A 16,585-nucleotide genomic window follows, 5' to 3' on the forward strand; every position below is an offset into this window, starting at 1 on the left:
TTTCTATTCTCATTTGTTTATTATAAGAATATTATACAGAAAAGGGAAGATTATAAGCAGCATAACCTCACAAAACTCTTTAGAGATAAAAAATGTTTGCAGAAAGTCTGTGAGTCACAACTAAGACAGGTCTCCAATTCAGAACTTGTAATCAAAACTAGGACAACAAAGCCCAATTGTATTACAGATCTGCCAAAGTTTTTCTAGCAACTTTCTTTTTTTAAGTTTTTATTATTATCTTTTTGTTTTTCCAACATTTCCCAATGTATCCAATGTATCCCCTTCCCTCTGTCTCTCTCAAAGAGTTATACCCTACAACAAAGAATGAGGGAGAAATAGTTCAGCAAAACTAACCAAAACATCAAAAAAAAAAAGTCTAGATACGTTCTGTAGAGTCCTACATAAAACTAAATGTTGTGAAATGGCCCCAAAGAAGAGTTATGAGATGCCACTTTTTCTCTTCCATCCTCTACCCACAACAACCCCAACTTCTTTGCAGGTATGGAAGATGGATCAGTGTCAGAACACATCAATTTAGTTTCATCATTCACATAAGGTCACATTTATACTCTTCCCAATATGCTATAAGGATGAAGAATTGACCCTTGATATGAATCAAGTTATTCAGAAAGAAGAGCTAGATCAGAATAAATACATACTGAAAAAATTCTTCATGGGCTTAAAAATCTAAAAGTATTATAGGAGCAACTTTCAAGTTATCTGAAAAAAAGAGGAATAGACTAAATAATAAAGCACTGGGAATTAATGTGGTATTGTTACCCAAAAAAAGACAATCAAGGATACATCAGCCTATTTTTTCATCTTCCTTTACAATTCTTATGAATTTCTTCACATATATCAAAAGGACATGAGATAAAAATTTTAGAAAGAAACAAGCATTTGCACAGTTTTCTGATGCACAGCACTTCTTTCCTGCCCCAAATTAACAAAAGATATAGAATCCCAGTCTTTATTATTTGATGAGCATTAGAATGTATTTGGTACATGCAATGACCCTGAACAACTTGGAGGAAACTACGAGAAAAACCACTATCCACATCTAGAGGAAAAAGTGGGAGTAAAAACACTGAAGAAAATAGGGTTGGGGATGTAGACTCTAAATGAACATCCTAGTGTAAACAATAACAGGGAAATGGGTTCTGATCAAGGACACAAGTAATTCCCAATGAAATTACACATTGACAGCGGGTAGAGTGGGTGGAGGGGAGGGAGAAAAATAATGTGATTATTGTAACCAAGGAATAATGTTCTAAATTGACTAAATAAACTTATTCAAATGGAAAAAAAATTTTTTAATAAATTAAAAAAGAATATATTTGGCACAAACAGAAAAAAAGACAGTCAATCTTGGAAATTTCTCTTCCTCCTTAACTCCCATAAGATGTTAAAACAAGACTTCTAGATAGCTACCATGAGGTCATTTTGTTCAACAAATCTCCAATTATCAATTTTAAGTTAGACATAAAACTAGGCAATATATGCTTTTATGCAAGGTGTTTACTAGTATCAAGCAGGTTACCCTGTGCAGAGAATAAGCAGAAGTATAGCTTACATATGTTAAGGTGTGGCAATGCCAAAAAAAATTCAACTGCCAAAATGCTTTTCCATTAGTGATTGACCTTTGTATCATGTGTCACCAACCTGAGGAACATTCATACTGCTTGTTGTAAGATACGTATACACACAAGTCTATATCAATACCTCCTTTATACCCATGGTAGGATTTTGTGTATTGAGAATTTGTTTCCTTTCTCCTATGAAATCTGAGCTAAACATTTCACACCAAGAATCATCCTATAAATTTTATTTTTTATATCCTATATAATTCATGTGCTATGAATTTTAATTGTCCATTTCTTTTTGCTTTCACCCCTAAAACTAACCAAGGCCTCCCTAATTTTTCAGTAATAAACCTCAGAAATAAAATTTCCATCTGCAGTTAGACAGCCCCACCCACCCAAAGTACCAAGGTAACAAAGATAGCACTCTCCACATTTCCCTTGTTACCTTAATTAATCTTTCATAAATGAGAGAATCAAGTCTATTACTTTCATCTCCCTTTAACCAATTAACGCATTCATATATCCCATGGGAAGCAGATAACCTTGTTCCCCCCACCCATCACTATCAGGGAAATCCCATGTAAGAGAAAGCACATTCCAAAAATATATCAAAAAAGGATTTTTCTTAAATAAAAAGGCAAAGATGGGAAGCCTTTCCTCAATTTAAAAGAGACCATTAGTTTTTCCCTCTCTCATCTCTAGAACATACTTTAATAAATCATCATTGGGCACATAAGTTATGTATTGAATTCCCCTTTGCCTTTCTAACGTGGAATTGAATTCCAAAATAATAATAATAACTGATCAAGTTTCCTCACTTTTAAATTCTGCAAACTGAGGGAGCCCTAATTTCAAATGCTATATTAAGTGGTCCTAATTTATTAGGTTCTTCAGTTGCTCCTTTGGTAGTTAATTGCAGAACATCACAGAACACCAAAGGGTCTCCTCCATAAGATAATAATGATGATAATTATTTTACTATACCTAATTGATGATGCCTGGACCTGTGATTCACTAGTATAGGGAACTCTAGATGAGCAAATTCCTCTACCCTTCCTCCAGGTAAGTCACCTTTGCAATTCAGTCAAGACTAAAAGGGGAGAGGGAGGAAAAGAGAAACATACCAGGATCATAGCCATTATCTGTCAAAAGTGGAACTTATACTTGAATCATGATCATGATCATCATCATCATCAATCATAATTTTTACCATACCAGTGATTTTCCCCAATTTAGGAAACTCTAGGTAACGATCTTTCTCTAGCAGTGTAAACTCCTTGAAAGATTGTTTCATTTTTGTCTTTACATCTTAAAGCATCTAGCATAGTTTCTAGTGCCGTGGTATGTGTTTTAATATTTGTAGAATGATTTGGATGCAGACAGACACCTCCTTTAAAACTTATGATCTTAGAGAGTTGCCAGGGGCACTAGTAGATTAAGTAATTAGCCTAGATCAAGCAGTTAGTATGTGTCAGAGACAAGACTTGAAACCCTGCTTTCCTGACAGTTCTCTAGTCACCATGCCATGCTGCCAATAAAAACAACAACCATGATGATAATATGATGATAGCCTTAAATCCATTATCATCTCCCCTAAGTGGAGTCCTTCCAAGTTAAAGAGAAAGTAAATCAAATCAAGGTATCTAGCTAATCATTAGATTTACATAAATAACATCTTTATATGGTTCTACCAAAAAATATATTAAAGCAGCTTCTTCATCCCATGGATTTTTTCTTTCATAATATTGGTTATTTGGACTTTTATGTGTAAAAACCCTTAACACCAAAGAAAGAAAGAGGCTCAAGGTTTCAAGCTTAAAGTTGGGGAGATCAAATTAATTCTATGGAGGAAGGTCCTACTTATACATACCTTGGTCTCTCCAGGTGAGACACACTGAGAAGAAAGCCAGTAAGCAGAAAGCTGTGGCTAAATACGTTATGAGGATTACTATATCCTGAGTAAAAAATTCAATGGGAAAAACTCATTTAAAACAATTAGCACACAGTACAAATCTTAATCTATACTACCTTTTTACAATTTCAAAATGTACTATAACAATGTGAGAAATACTAACAAAATGCAATTGCCCCATAAGGAATCCATATAATAGTTAACACCTTTCTCCAAAAATGAAGACAATTTTCAAAGCCCTCAGAGCACAAGATAATTCAAAAACCTACACAATCATTTCCAAAACAAGGTCTGACAAGAGGCACATGCCATTGGGATTTGTCAAATTTAAAAGAAAGTGCCTTACCTCTGCATGGAGTCTTCTATGAGTAACATCTACATGAAATCAGCCAACAATAAAGCTGAACAAATAACTAATGACTGTTTAAAGTACATTTATTTATTTATAGAAATGGGGGGTGGGGTTTGTGTGATGGCAATTCAGGGCAAGATTATCATCATCCAAAAATTAGAGGATTATTCTTAAAGTGATTTAAGAGATCAATACAGATTAGCATTTACTCTGTACTATTATGTGACACTGGACTGGATAAAGTGTTAGGAATAAAAAGTCAAAATTGAAACAGTCTCTGACCTCAAGAAGCATTCTATCAGGAGAAACAAAATGCACATAAGAAAGCTTGTTAAGAAACTATAGGTACAAAGGCGAGGGCAAAGAAGCATCTGGGAAGTATCAGGGAAAGCTTCATATAAGTGCTACATAATTAATTAGTTTTTAAGGAAACAAGAGACCCGGAAAAGTAGAGGTGAAGAGAAGTGCTTTCATGGGAGCACGAGGACAAAAGGGAAGATAGCTAAATCCAATCTCCACAGAAGAAATGAGAAATGGGAGTGTTGTGTGTGAGGAACAGATCAACTATACAAAGAGAGAAACAAGTAAATACAGAGCAGGTTACAAAAATTTAGCACCTTGAACACTAAGCAAGATATGACCTGGTGGGTAGAATTAAACAACAGAAGAACAGTATCATTCCTAGGTTGACAAGTCTATTTATTGCAAATCCAGACCTCAATATATTCCGGAAAACTGAGCCAGCAAACAATCCTGTAACTGGGAATTACCACAACCATTACCCACAATTGTCTGATTATAACAAGGGATCATCCATAAAAATTTAAGAACAACATTTGGGAGATATACTAAATACTCATGCTCTTCAAGTTACATGGAACAAAAAGCCTTTTAAAATATAGAAAACTAGCAGAGTTTTCATTCATGTGAGACAAGGTTGAGGCATGTCTCATCAGCATCATCCCCATCATCTAGCTACTACTGAAGTTGTTACAAAGAGGCTTTCAGGAAGCAAACAAAAAAGTTTACATCCTAATAATTTTATTCAACTATAAAAACAGCAACTTTACCTACCTATGAAATAGTCTATTGAACATGCAAAAGAAAAACTATCAAGTTAATAACTTGTCCCAAGACATTTCTATGTAATTCCATTCCATAAGATCAGAAGAGAATAATAAACCATTTCTATAGTATTTAAGTTTGCAAAGTCTCAAAAAAATTCAATGAGGTAGGTTACTTAGAGATAAACTCTTCATTTTACAGACTGATGAAACTAAGCTGATTGAAGGTAAGGGAACTGCATGTGATTGTAAGCTGTATACACAGACCTCACTCCCAGTTTATTCTGTATTTATTTTGTATTTACTCCTCTGTGTACATGTTACAACACTACCCAATAGAATGTAAGATTCTTGAAGGCAACAATTATCTCATCTTTTGTAACCTGAGTCTTATATGCAGTAGGTACTTAATAAATGTGGAAGAAAGTAAGAACAGAAAACAAAAGGCAAGGCACAGTTTGTAAGAATAGTGTATTATAAGAGTATATTTAATATACTAGCATGTTAAGAATAGTGTTTTCACTGTAAGTATAGTATAAAGAATGCTAAAGCTAAGAACAAGTTAAGTCTGGCAAGTAAAACTAGTGAAAAGAGAGAGTAAAATAAAAAATATAGGGGCTACTTCTTGAAGCAGACAAGACAATGATAACATAGCCACTAACTTACATTTTGCTTCTGTTTTTTCTGCCAAGTACAATGATCTTTAGACTGGGGAAAAAGAAAAAAGAAAAGAAAAATGGCTAATAAGAAGTTGACAGTCAAAATAACCAGGGATACATAAAACCTAGCTACCCTTTTTTATGAGTTCAGGGCACCAGGAATCAATGAACTACATTCTCAGATACAGTTAACAACGACTAGGTATAATTAGGGAACCTTTGAAAAACCATAGAAAAGATAACATAGGATTAAAAGTTCTATATTGTCCCACCATTTTTTTCAAAAAAGGGAAGATAATAGAGTCTATCAAATACAGATCCCCAAGTGAACCTGGTTTTTGATTCTGGGGAAAACTCTACAAATCTGATAAATATGCAATCTATACCTTATCCAAGTCACTGACAAAAATGTGAAAGACAATATAGACAAGGGTAAGGTCCCTGTAGTACAGTAAAGACATGTTTTATCAAGCTATCAAATCATAACTATTTAAGTCTAGCTGTTTAGTTGGATCCAAATTCACCTAAACTTTATTATGACCACTTCTACTGAAGTAACTTGTAAACATGTTGCTTCCCCTTAAAAACTTGTGAAATTTGTACAAGTTAAACACAAGCTAGAGTTTTTCTTTTTAATTTTTGGTATTAGTTTACATTTTTGTTTTTATATTATCTAGTATTAACATTTAACCATAAAATACTTAAAAATTTTCCACTTAAGAATGGTACAAACCATATTCCAGACATTTTAAGAATTTAAGAATTTTAAGAATTAATCCATGATAAATTTTTTTAAAGGAAATCATTTCCAATTGTGTAAAAGGATAAATTGGGAAAATAAGAGTTCAAAATAGAGAATCTTGGGAAAAAAAACCAATCTAGAGAACTGCCTCTATATATTTTGCGATCAGAAGTAGCTTCTATATATGTCCCACTCTGACTTCATTGTGAGATGTGACGGAGACCCATCAGAATCCACTATAAGGAACACAAGTTCTGTAAAATTCTGCCATCCCAAATAAATTTCAAATAAAGGTAGGACCTTAGGCTGCTATTGTTAGGAGAAACATAGGAAAGTATGGGGAACTTCATGACCAAATCAACAAGCATTTTATTAAGTACCTACAGATACTGTGCTATGTACAGGTACTGGGGGTACAAATACAAAAACATGGAATACTGTCTGAATTTAAAGAGATAAAATGTTCACATATAAAGAATATACATAAAATAAATATGATATCATTTCAGGAAGGGGGTGACACTACAAACAAGGGAGTATAAAAAAGACTGCAAGTATAAGAAGGCACCTCTACAGAATTATTTCCAAGTCAACTAGTAATTTTTTTTTAACCCTTACCTTCCACCATCAAAACAATACTGTGTGTGGGTTCCAAGGCAAAAGAGTAGTTAGGGCTAGACAATGGGGGTTAAGTGATAGGAAATGTCTGAGACCATATTTGAACCCAGGACCTTCCATCTCTAGGCCTGGCTCTCAATCCACTGAGCCAACTAGCTGCCCCCTGAACTAGTAATTCTATGAAGCAGAGATGAGGAAGGACATTCCAGGCATGAGGGACTACAGTCTGTATAAAGGTAGGAAGATGGGAAGAAAAAGAAAAAGAAGTTTATAGGACCTAGTCCACAATATAAAGAAATTATTTATAATAAAATTGTAAAGACAGGCTTAATACAAGTTTGAAGGATTTTATATATCAAAAAGAAGTTTGTATTTAATCCTAGAGGCAATAAGGAATCGCTGAAGCTTAATGGACAAAAGGTATGATATGGTCAGATCAGAAGATCTGTCACTTGGTGATGAAATGTTCTGCCATGTTTTACCATAAAAATCCATTAAAAAAAAACAAAAACACAAAATTTCAAAATTCGCCCCCCATCCTGTATGGCCCTTCCACTTTGACACAACAATAGTAGTAGAATGGTAGGAGGGAGACAGAGTACTTCCCCCTTTCCCATAAAATAAATAAATAAATCACACTATTCTTGAACTATTCTTGAGCATTATTTTATAATCAGCACACAAATGCAAAAGTGCAATCCTTATTCATGGACCATTAACCATATACATATCAATATTGGTCCATAAATGAAAACAGGACAGGCCAAAAGTCTGATTACTTCACTCTACATCAAGTCATAAATGTTCATAACTCTTTTATCTCTTAAAAAGGGGGATGGGAGGGAGGGACCATGCCTAAGAGTAAAATCTCCAAGAATAGCACAAGTGAGAGTTTTGCCTCTGCTGGTCACCTAGGGGGGAAAAAAGCCAGAAAAAATGGGAATATTATGTAACATAGTAGAGATTGAGGGCTTATTCTTGAGAATCAAGAATCTCACTTACTAGCTGTCTGAACACAGGCAAGTCACATAAACTCTATTTCCTCAGTTGTGAAAGGCAGTAAGATTCAAGCATTAAAGTACCAGAAAGTGTCAACTGTCCTTGTTATGGCAACAACTATACCTAAACAACATCCTGGAAGCAGATAACAGATCAAAAAATACCAAAGCATTTAAAAAGTATTAAAATCACTATTGTTTATTTGATAACCACCAACCCAAACAAGGTTTCATGTAAATAATTAACTATTTAAAAGATGACCTTGAACAAGCCTGACAGGAGAAAAAGAACCAGTATCAAGAATTAGCTGTGGGGGCAGCTAGATGGATAGAGTACCAGGGCTGGAGTTGAAAGGATCTAGGTTCAAATCTGGCTTCAGACACTTCCTAGCTTTGTGATCCTTGGCAAGTCACTTAACCATGATTGCCTAGACCTTATTGAAAAGTTAGCTATACTACAGTCTTGTTTTGATATGGATTTGTTTTCCTTTTGATGTATTATCCTTCCATACACAAAGATCTGTTAAAACTTTTTTTTTTAAATCCCCAGGGGTTGGCCAAGAAAATTTATCACCATAAACTTGAATTAAGTGACCAAAACTAATCTCCAAGAATTTTTAGGAATTCTTCTTAGTAAGTTTTGTGGATCAGATCTATGATTTCATTGGTATAGTTAACTCTCAGTAAAGAAATCCCTTTTGCAAAGTATCAAATCTGCAACTGTTAGTATTACAAAGTTGCCGGCCGGAGGCACTGGGAGTTTAAGTGATTTGGCCTAGATTACAAAAATACTAAGGGGGGGGTCACAAAAGCAGGTCTTCCCAATGCAGGGTCAACTTTTCACTCTAACAACAATAATTTCTTTGCCTTTTTCTTGTATAAGTTACCTAACTAAAAGATTGGGGGGGGGGGGGGGGAAGGTAAATCAAATGAACTATGAATGGAGCATGCTTTTAAAATAATAGTACTTCAATATTGACTCTGGGGACTACTATAAAAAAAGTCTTAGGAAATAAGTATTTATTCTTATATTTGAATTTCTTTTCTTTTTTCTTTTATTTCTCTTCAAATGTTCTTCAAGTAAACTTAATTCCAGGCATAATGTCTTGGGATACAGCTCTTGAGAAATAACACCGCTATATCATTTCTTTAAATTAATTTCCATTCCACAGACAACACAAAACTACAAATCAGTCATGATTCAGTAAATGAAACCTACTCATCCCATTTCAACAAACTAGCTCCATAATCTAAAAAGAGAGTTCTTTTAACTTTATATACCAAATCAAAAAACTCAAGCTAGAAGGGATTTTTGAAAACATCTACAATAAACTCTCCAGTAAAGAAATGTATAAACTGAGGCCCAGAGACTCTTATCTTCCCTAAGGTTATAGAGTAAGATAAAAGATCTGGCCTAATAGGTCAAGATCAAATCAAATACCCCACTTTATTAGTAGCCAAGTAGAAAGGCAAGCCAAGTATTTCTTACTCCCCTAGTTGGGTGCAATAGGGTCTCAACCAGATGAAAACACGTACAATTATTTGTCCCACATCTTCAATCAACATGTTTTCTAGCACCAAACACACGTATCTATAAACAAAAATTTGTTTTTCATTTTCACTTCCAAGAAATATAAGATTTCATTTAAAAAATATCAATGGGTAGAGAAGTATAACTACATCTTGAGAAAGAAAATAAATTCTTCCTTTTAAACATCTGCCAAAAATCTGAGTTCAAAAACCTATTCTTTTGTTAAAAAAAATACATATATCATAATATGAGCACAATGCAAATTGCTAACTCAAAAAAATGAAAATTCAACCCTTCACACATTTCAGAGGCAACCAATTTAGAACTGCAAACTTGGCAACAAATATAAGTTGTCGAACTTGGAAGAACTTTGTTAAAGGTATCTTTATCAGAAGTAATGTACTGTTAACTTTCTTGCAACTGAATTGTAAGAAGTTAAGACTTTCAATGCAATACTGAAAATACTACAATTATCTATGAAATAAAATTGTGTGAAGTTCATATGTGATTGTCAATTATGTATTCATTAAATAACCTCCAAACTAATTAATTAACTCTTCTACAAATAAGTGCATGTGATTCCACAAATAGCCTAACCACCATTTCAGTTCTTAGGAAATCTGCTGTTGTTTTCTTAACACAAATTAGCTCTCTAGATACCACGTTTCAAAAATATTATTATTAATAATGCACAATGGTAACATTCATTATCATAAGTTCCAATAAGCACAAAGCATCTCTTGCTGACTAGAAAAAACTAACCTTATATTACTTGTTGATTTGTAAAATAACGTTTGGCCTCTTCCTTTAAAAATTAATATCAAAGACATTAAAAAAATATGAATGATACTCTTCATACCTGATCCAAAGTACCCTAACACTGTGTTTTTAGGAAGCTAGTTCCCCCATCATCTTTCATGTAGTTTTTCTAAATAACTTAAGGACTAACAGTCAGTTGATCTCTAAGAACTTCATCAATACTCAGCATAAAGTAGTCATATAAAATTTTATTGTCCTAACTAATCTCCAGGAATCAAACATTTTGTTACCTTAGCCAGACCTATATGCAAAGCAGGCTAGTTTTGAGAGTCATTACATGTAGAGCCTGCATAATCCCACCTTTTTTTAGGAACTTGTAAACATTATTAAAACTCTTCAAAGCTTAATTGCTTTACTAACTAGTCCTAACAATAGTACATATGCATTCTACATAATGCCTACAGCAAATCCATTACCAATTTTCAAACAAAATCTTCTATTAAATTCAAATGAACATATCTGATTCCATTGACTTTTCAAATCACTTCAAACTTCTAAAAACATCTAAACTCTAAAAATAATGTAGTTTAAAAACTCTCCAGAGAAAAGTTCATAGCTCTTTTCAACAAGATGATACTATAGTCAATATAAACATTATGGATTAACACATCTATTTAAGTACCGGCTAATAGAAAAAAATCTACAGCAATAAATGATTATAATTCTTCAAATATTACCACTGGAAATCAAGAACCCCCTGTAATTTACATCTGCTATCTGCTATTATAACCTGCCTATGTTAAGAAAGCAAGAATTTTGGAAAACAAAGGCTTTAAAATCCATTAAACCACTTCCAAAACTTAGCAAAATGTATTTTTTAAACAACTTCCATAAATTCCCCCAATGGGAGGGGGGGAAATCCATAATTTTATCTGACAGGCAATATTTAAAATCTCAAAAAATGATACTATTACATATTTTTTCAGAGTTAATACATCTAGAAATAAAAGACTAATCTGAAAAGACAATATACAGAGGTCAAACTCGGAGTTTATTAAAATTTGTCCCTAAATAATTTGATAAGGGCTATTAGAGTCCTTTAGTAATTATTCTATAGTATAGCTACTCAGATTTCCCATTCCTCTTGTATTATACTTATGTAGTACCATAATTATATCTTAATTTGATGGAGTTTTTTTATTCTGATGAAAACAAAATTAACCCAACAAGGTTTTTAAAAAGACACAAGTCATCATAGATCTATTTTTTTCTGTTAAAATGTTTCACTTAATTATTTTCTACTCCACTATAATTAAAAAATAAGACTCCCTGAATTATATATTAGAAGCCTGTGTCAGATTTAAACAGCAACTTAAGATTGTTCACAACCTTGATTAAAAAAAGCTATGTTATATAAAGCATGTATAAATCCCACACTATTTTTCTATTATGTACTTAATTGATCAATTTATTAATTGAGACTTTTCACTATTAACTTTGTATGTGAATATATATGAATAGCAACAGATTGAAAACCAAGCAGACTGCTTCATCATATCATAAGAAAAAGTTGTCCTGTTAACCAAATTACTATAATAAAAAATGATATATTCATAAACACATAAAAAATTTGAACATTTTAAGCAAAGTATTCTTGGGACTATGGAAGAGGCACATGGGGGTAGGTGATGTGGAAAATAAGCTTATTAAAAATATTAAAGCATAAGGTAACCTGTCTGTTTCTGATGATAATCAGGATAATAAAGTACAAAATATACCTATAATCCTAGTCAAGTTTAAAGACCTGGAAAGGGGCATAGGGTAGGTAAGTCAAAAAAAAGATTGTCAAGTTGAGAGTAGATAGATAATAGATAAATCATGTCTTTAAGAATGATGTCACTATTAAAACCATCATAATACTTCAGTCAATGGGTTGAAGCCCCAAAACAGGTTTCAAGACAGAAAACTAGAAATAAGTGATTTTTTTTCCAGTCTTCTTATCTCCCCCAAAGACAAAACTACCTTTTAAACTTTCCCAAACCAATGAGAACTTTTCATAGTACATTCAGAAACAGTTCCAACATTTCGCAAAATACCAAATTCTTCATTCTTCCTATAACACTCCTTGGAAACTAAATAATTGAAATACTTCCTGTGAGAGGATTTCAGCTCATTCGTTCTATAAAATCACCAAAACAGTTAGAAAAGTTGCAGTGCTGTACCTTACACAAAATTCAACTGTTATATTCAGGCTCACCAAGTTATAACTGAGAATTGTAGGTAACTGCAAACTACACAGTCAAGAATGTTTTACTGCACCTAAACTTTAAAGTTGTGGCTAATGAGTTTTGACCTACTCAGGTAGGAACTCACAACCCAGGGTACCTCAAAGCTAACTCAAATCATACAGCTTAAATTTAAGCTTTTTTCATCTTTTCTAAATACTTAAGTATTTTATCAAGCTCTAATATACTCAAAATTTTCATGAAACATAATTGACAAATGTATAAGACTTACCTGTTGTGAAAATATTAACTTCACACAAGCATATATGTTTTTATGAAACCATTTCTTAAAATTTAAAACATTAATGCTTCAGATTCATCAGATCATATCTCCAATGGCATAACAATATTATATTACAAAAGTTAAATGTTAAACACCAACAACAATTTTAAAATGTGTTTATTGTGTAAAAAAAAAGGCAAAAGCACATCAACTAACATTTAACACTACCTTAAACATTAGGTCTTTTAAAAAAAAAATCATAGCCCACTTAAAATAAAAAAGCCAACCAAGTAACCCTTTTAAAAGAGCTAAAAATTTAACTGATTTGACCAAACTTTTCCAAAAGCACTTACCATCAAGCAGTTCTATCAACTACAAATAGTTCTGTCAAGTATCCATCCTAAATGACAAATGTAAGGTATTCTAAACTGTTGTCAAACTAGAATGTTAAGTTTGTATTATATTATAAAATTTAACTATTTTTTAAAAATTTTAAATGCTCAAACTTATAAAAACTTTACAGCTCAAGACATTCAATTTGAAGGCTTAAATCTGATTATCAGAATAATCACTTTTTCCATTTCTAATAAAATCTAACTATTAAAAGTTTGTTAAAGTCAACTTTTGTGTATATTATCTACGCTGATTTATTGTTTCCAGAAAAGTAATAATTTATATTCTATTTCTAAATAAGGACTTTACAAATGGTGACTAAAATCAGAATCTCTTCTATTTACTTTGAAGAGTAAGTGGGTATAGGGATGCAAAAAATTAGTAATAGTGCTAAAAAAATCAAAACAGACTAGAATGCTGACTGAAATTCCTTAGAACTAAAACAAACAAAAAAGAAAAAAGAAGCAAGGTTTTAATCACTAACTTTATTAATGTAACAAGGTTAGGTGTCAAATGCAAAGTTATTGATCTCAGATTGGAAAACAGAATATCATCTCATAGGAGCACTGCCTAATGCACCTACTCTTGACTTTTAAGGGAAAAAACATGAAAGCATACAAATATTTCAACAAGGCTTTAGCCTGGAGATGCAAACTGACGCAGAGACTGAGACTCCACAGCCTTTGTTCAAATAGCTTACCGATAGGCTACTAAATATGCTACAGGTTGATAAGGATTCATTAAGCTTATGAACGTTGTTTCCAAGCTCAGGATATGAGTAAAATGTATGCCACTATTCATTTACAGTTTTCATTAAACGTTGTTAGACTATTGACTTTTATAGAGAAACCTTATTCATCGCTATTTCTTTCCATGTTTACCTCTTCTCCCTCCCCCCAACCCGCCCCCCTCACTTTCTCCTCCCACCCCGTCCCGCCATCTTGGGCCGATAGGAGCAGCCATTACTTAACTAAATGACAGGGCCAACAACTTTCCACACAAATAAACAGGCAGCACACCCCAAATCCTAAAACCGAACCCTGGGCAAATAAGACATTAAAGGAGGTTCCAAGAAGAAAAGGCGCACACACGCGCGCACACACACACACACATACAAACGGCAATATTTCTGTGGCAGCTGGACCCAAAAAAGTAAACATCCCTGAACTTCAGGTAAAACGTACACAAAACCGGTCACCATTAAAAGCCTTAATCCAAACTACTGGCTGTCTAAAACTAAAGTGCAATTCGCCTTGCCACTACACTCAGGGTCAGGGAAACGCCAGAACCAAGCACTGGGTTAGTACCTGATATTAGGGCTGGTCTAAAACATGAGAACATTCATACATGTATTTGCAATCACGAGGCGCGAGAAGCCAGGCTCCAGCACAAATTCACCAGCATCACCGCCGGCAACCCTTGGCCCTTACCCTCCCCCCCAACTCCCCGCTTATTACACTCCAAATCCACGCCACTCGTGGATAGGGGGCTCGCCCCGAGTAAGGTAACAGGCAGGTTTGTTTTTCTTTTTTTTCCACCCGGCTGCTGAGATCAAACCTTGGGCTTGGCTCCGAGCCGCCGCCGCCGCCTCTGACTTTCAGCTCTAATGTTCTTTCAGAATTTGTTGGGGGGGGGGGTGTTAACCGCAGGGGGCACCACATTCGGGAGGACCCGGGGTAGGGGCCGAAGGAAGATAACAGAGTTTCCTGCCAACCTCTCTTCGACCATTTCTCGGCCACCCCAAGCTGCCCCCTCCTCCCAGGCAGCAGGGAGTGGATCCGGGAGGGAAAAGGGACCGTGGGGGAGGGGGAGGCAAGGTCCAAGGGGTCCGGCAATCAATAGTCCGAGTTCTGGCGGGGGGCCGAGCAAGGCCCCGAGTCTCCACACCGCCCCCTTTCCCTGGCGCCCGGGAAGAGGTCGGAAAGGAGGATGGGCCGGCCGGTCGGCTTGCTCCCGGGGCTTCCTTACCTTTACCAGCAGGGCCTTCATTCTGGCGCCATCTTCATGAAGCCTCAAAAATCCGAAGAGGCGGCTGCAGGGAGAGACGGACAGGGAGCGCTTTAGTGTCCCCGAGTCAGTACCCACCCCCCACCCCCACCGCGGCCTCTAGCCGCCGCCCGGGAGGCCCCAACGGAGGAGGCGGCAGCGATGGCAGCGGCCGGCCGGCCAGGGAGGAAGGGGAGCGGATCCCGCCGCACACGGCGCCGCCGTCGCTGCCGCCTCCAGCCACCCGGAGACAAATCACCTTATCCCCCCTCCCATCCCCCGGGGGAGAGCGGCGCAGATCCCCAGTCCCAAGTCGGGCCGAGTCGCGGTCAGTACCTGTCGAGTCCGCTGAGCACCTCTCTTTCCTCGGCTGTCAGGCTGGGGAACTCCTCCTCGCTCTCGCCGCTCGCTTTTCCCGCCGCCATTTTCTTTTCCTCATCACCGAAAGCGGCGGTGGCGGCGGTAGCGAGCGACACTCCGCAGGATTTCATGGAAACGCAGCGAATTAACAACTCCCAACAACGAGACCCCCCCGGGCCGGGGCCGCGAACAAAACCCCCCAATCTCCGGGCGGGACCGACACACCAACAACTTTATCAGCTGCCTCCGCCTCCTCCGCCCTCCTCCTCCTCCACCGCGAGCAGCGGCGGCGAGAAATCACAACGCGGCGGCGGCAGGGGCTGCGGGCACCCCGAGGGGTCGGGGTCTGGCGACGGCAGCGGAACCCAACACTGGGGTCACATCGCGGGGGTTAGGTGTGGGGCAGCGGCGGGCAGGGGCAGCGGGGGAAGCCAGAAAGCGGCGCTGATGGGCGCCCAGTGGGGATTTGTTGGAGACACAAACTTCCCCGGCACCAGCACAAAGTTGTTGTAATTGTGTCACAGAGCGAACCCCACGCCGCCGCCGTGACCCCCCTCCCTCCCCGCCCGGCCTCGGCACAGCCAATCATGTCCTGGAGTTACGCCCACGTGACCTTTGTTGACTCACGTCAGCCGCACCTCGACTCAACTTGCTAGCTCTTCTGACTCCGCCCACCAAGGCCGCCGGCGATTGGTGACGGAAGAACGGGATGGCCCCTGGGCTCAGCCTGTGGTTGGCTCTGAAGTGCGTCTGTCCGGGGGAGGGTTGTCAACGTGTAGGAGTATTAAGTTAGGTTGTGCCCATTAAATATACTCGTGAAAAGAATGGAGGGTCCGGACTGTGTCACCTCGGGAGCTGCGGGGGGCTTGGGGAGGGGGAGGAGGGAGCTTGGAAGGAGGTGGGGGTAAGAGGGCGAGGTCCGGGGTGTGAGGGTTCGTCCGCTGCGTCCGTGCAGTTAACGCAGCGACGGAGGCGGGGCGGCTCCATTTGATCCCCAAGTAACCCAGCGGGTTTCAAGATCTCTGGGGCTGCTGTCGCCGTGACTCCTCCTCGGGTGGCCTCGGCGATCCTGGGGGCATGGGTCCGTGGGTGCAGCCTGGCTGGAGAGGGAGGGAGGGAG

At 37.2% G+C, this 16,585-nt stretch overlaps 1 protein-coding gene across 8 annotated transcripts in view; it reads right to left on the reverse strand.

The window, feature by feature from the left end:
- Positions 1–16,017, reverse strand: part of KDM6A (lysine demethylase 6A) — a 252,356-nt gene extending 236,339 nt beyond the window's left edge. For 4 of the 8 annotated variants that reach the window (XM_056826092.1, XM_007493303.3, XM_007493304.3 and 1 more), the window contains exons 1-3: positions 15,442–16,017; positions 15,088–15,151; positions 5,578–5,619 (exon numbers count right to left, since the gene is read on the reverse strand). In XM_056826092.1, the coding sequence (XP_056682070.1) occupies positions 5,578–5,619; positions 15,088–15,151; positions 15,442–15,596 (261 nt within the window). In that variant the 5' untranslated portion in view covers positions 15,597–16,017. The remainder of the gene's footprint in view (positions 1–5,577; positions 5,620–15,087; positions 15,152–15,441) is intronic. The other 4 variants (XM_056826093.1, XM_007493305.3, XM_001366285.5 and 1 more) reach the window with 1 other exon arrangement.
- Positions 16,018–16,585: the final 568 nt, after the last annotated feature.

Source organism: Monodelphis domestica, chromosome 4 (assembly GCF_027887165.1).
Source record: "Monodelphis domestica isolate mMonDom1 chromosome 4, mMonDom1.pri, whole genome shotgun sequence".
Taxonomy (NCBI): Eukaryota; Metazoa; Chordata; class Mammalia; order Didelphimorphia; family Didelphidae; genus Monodelphis; species Monodelphis domestica.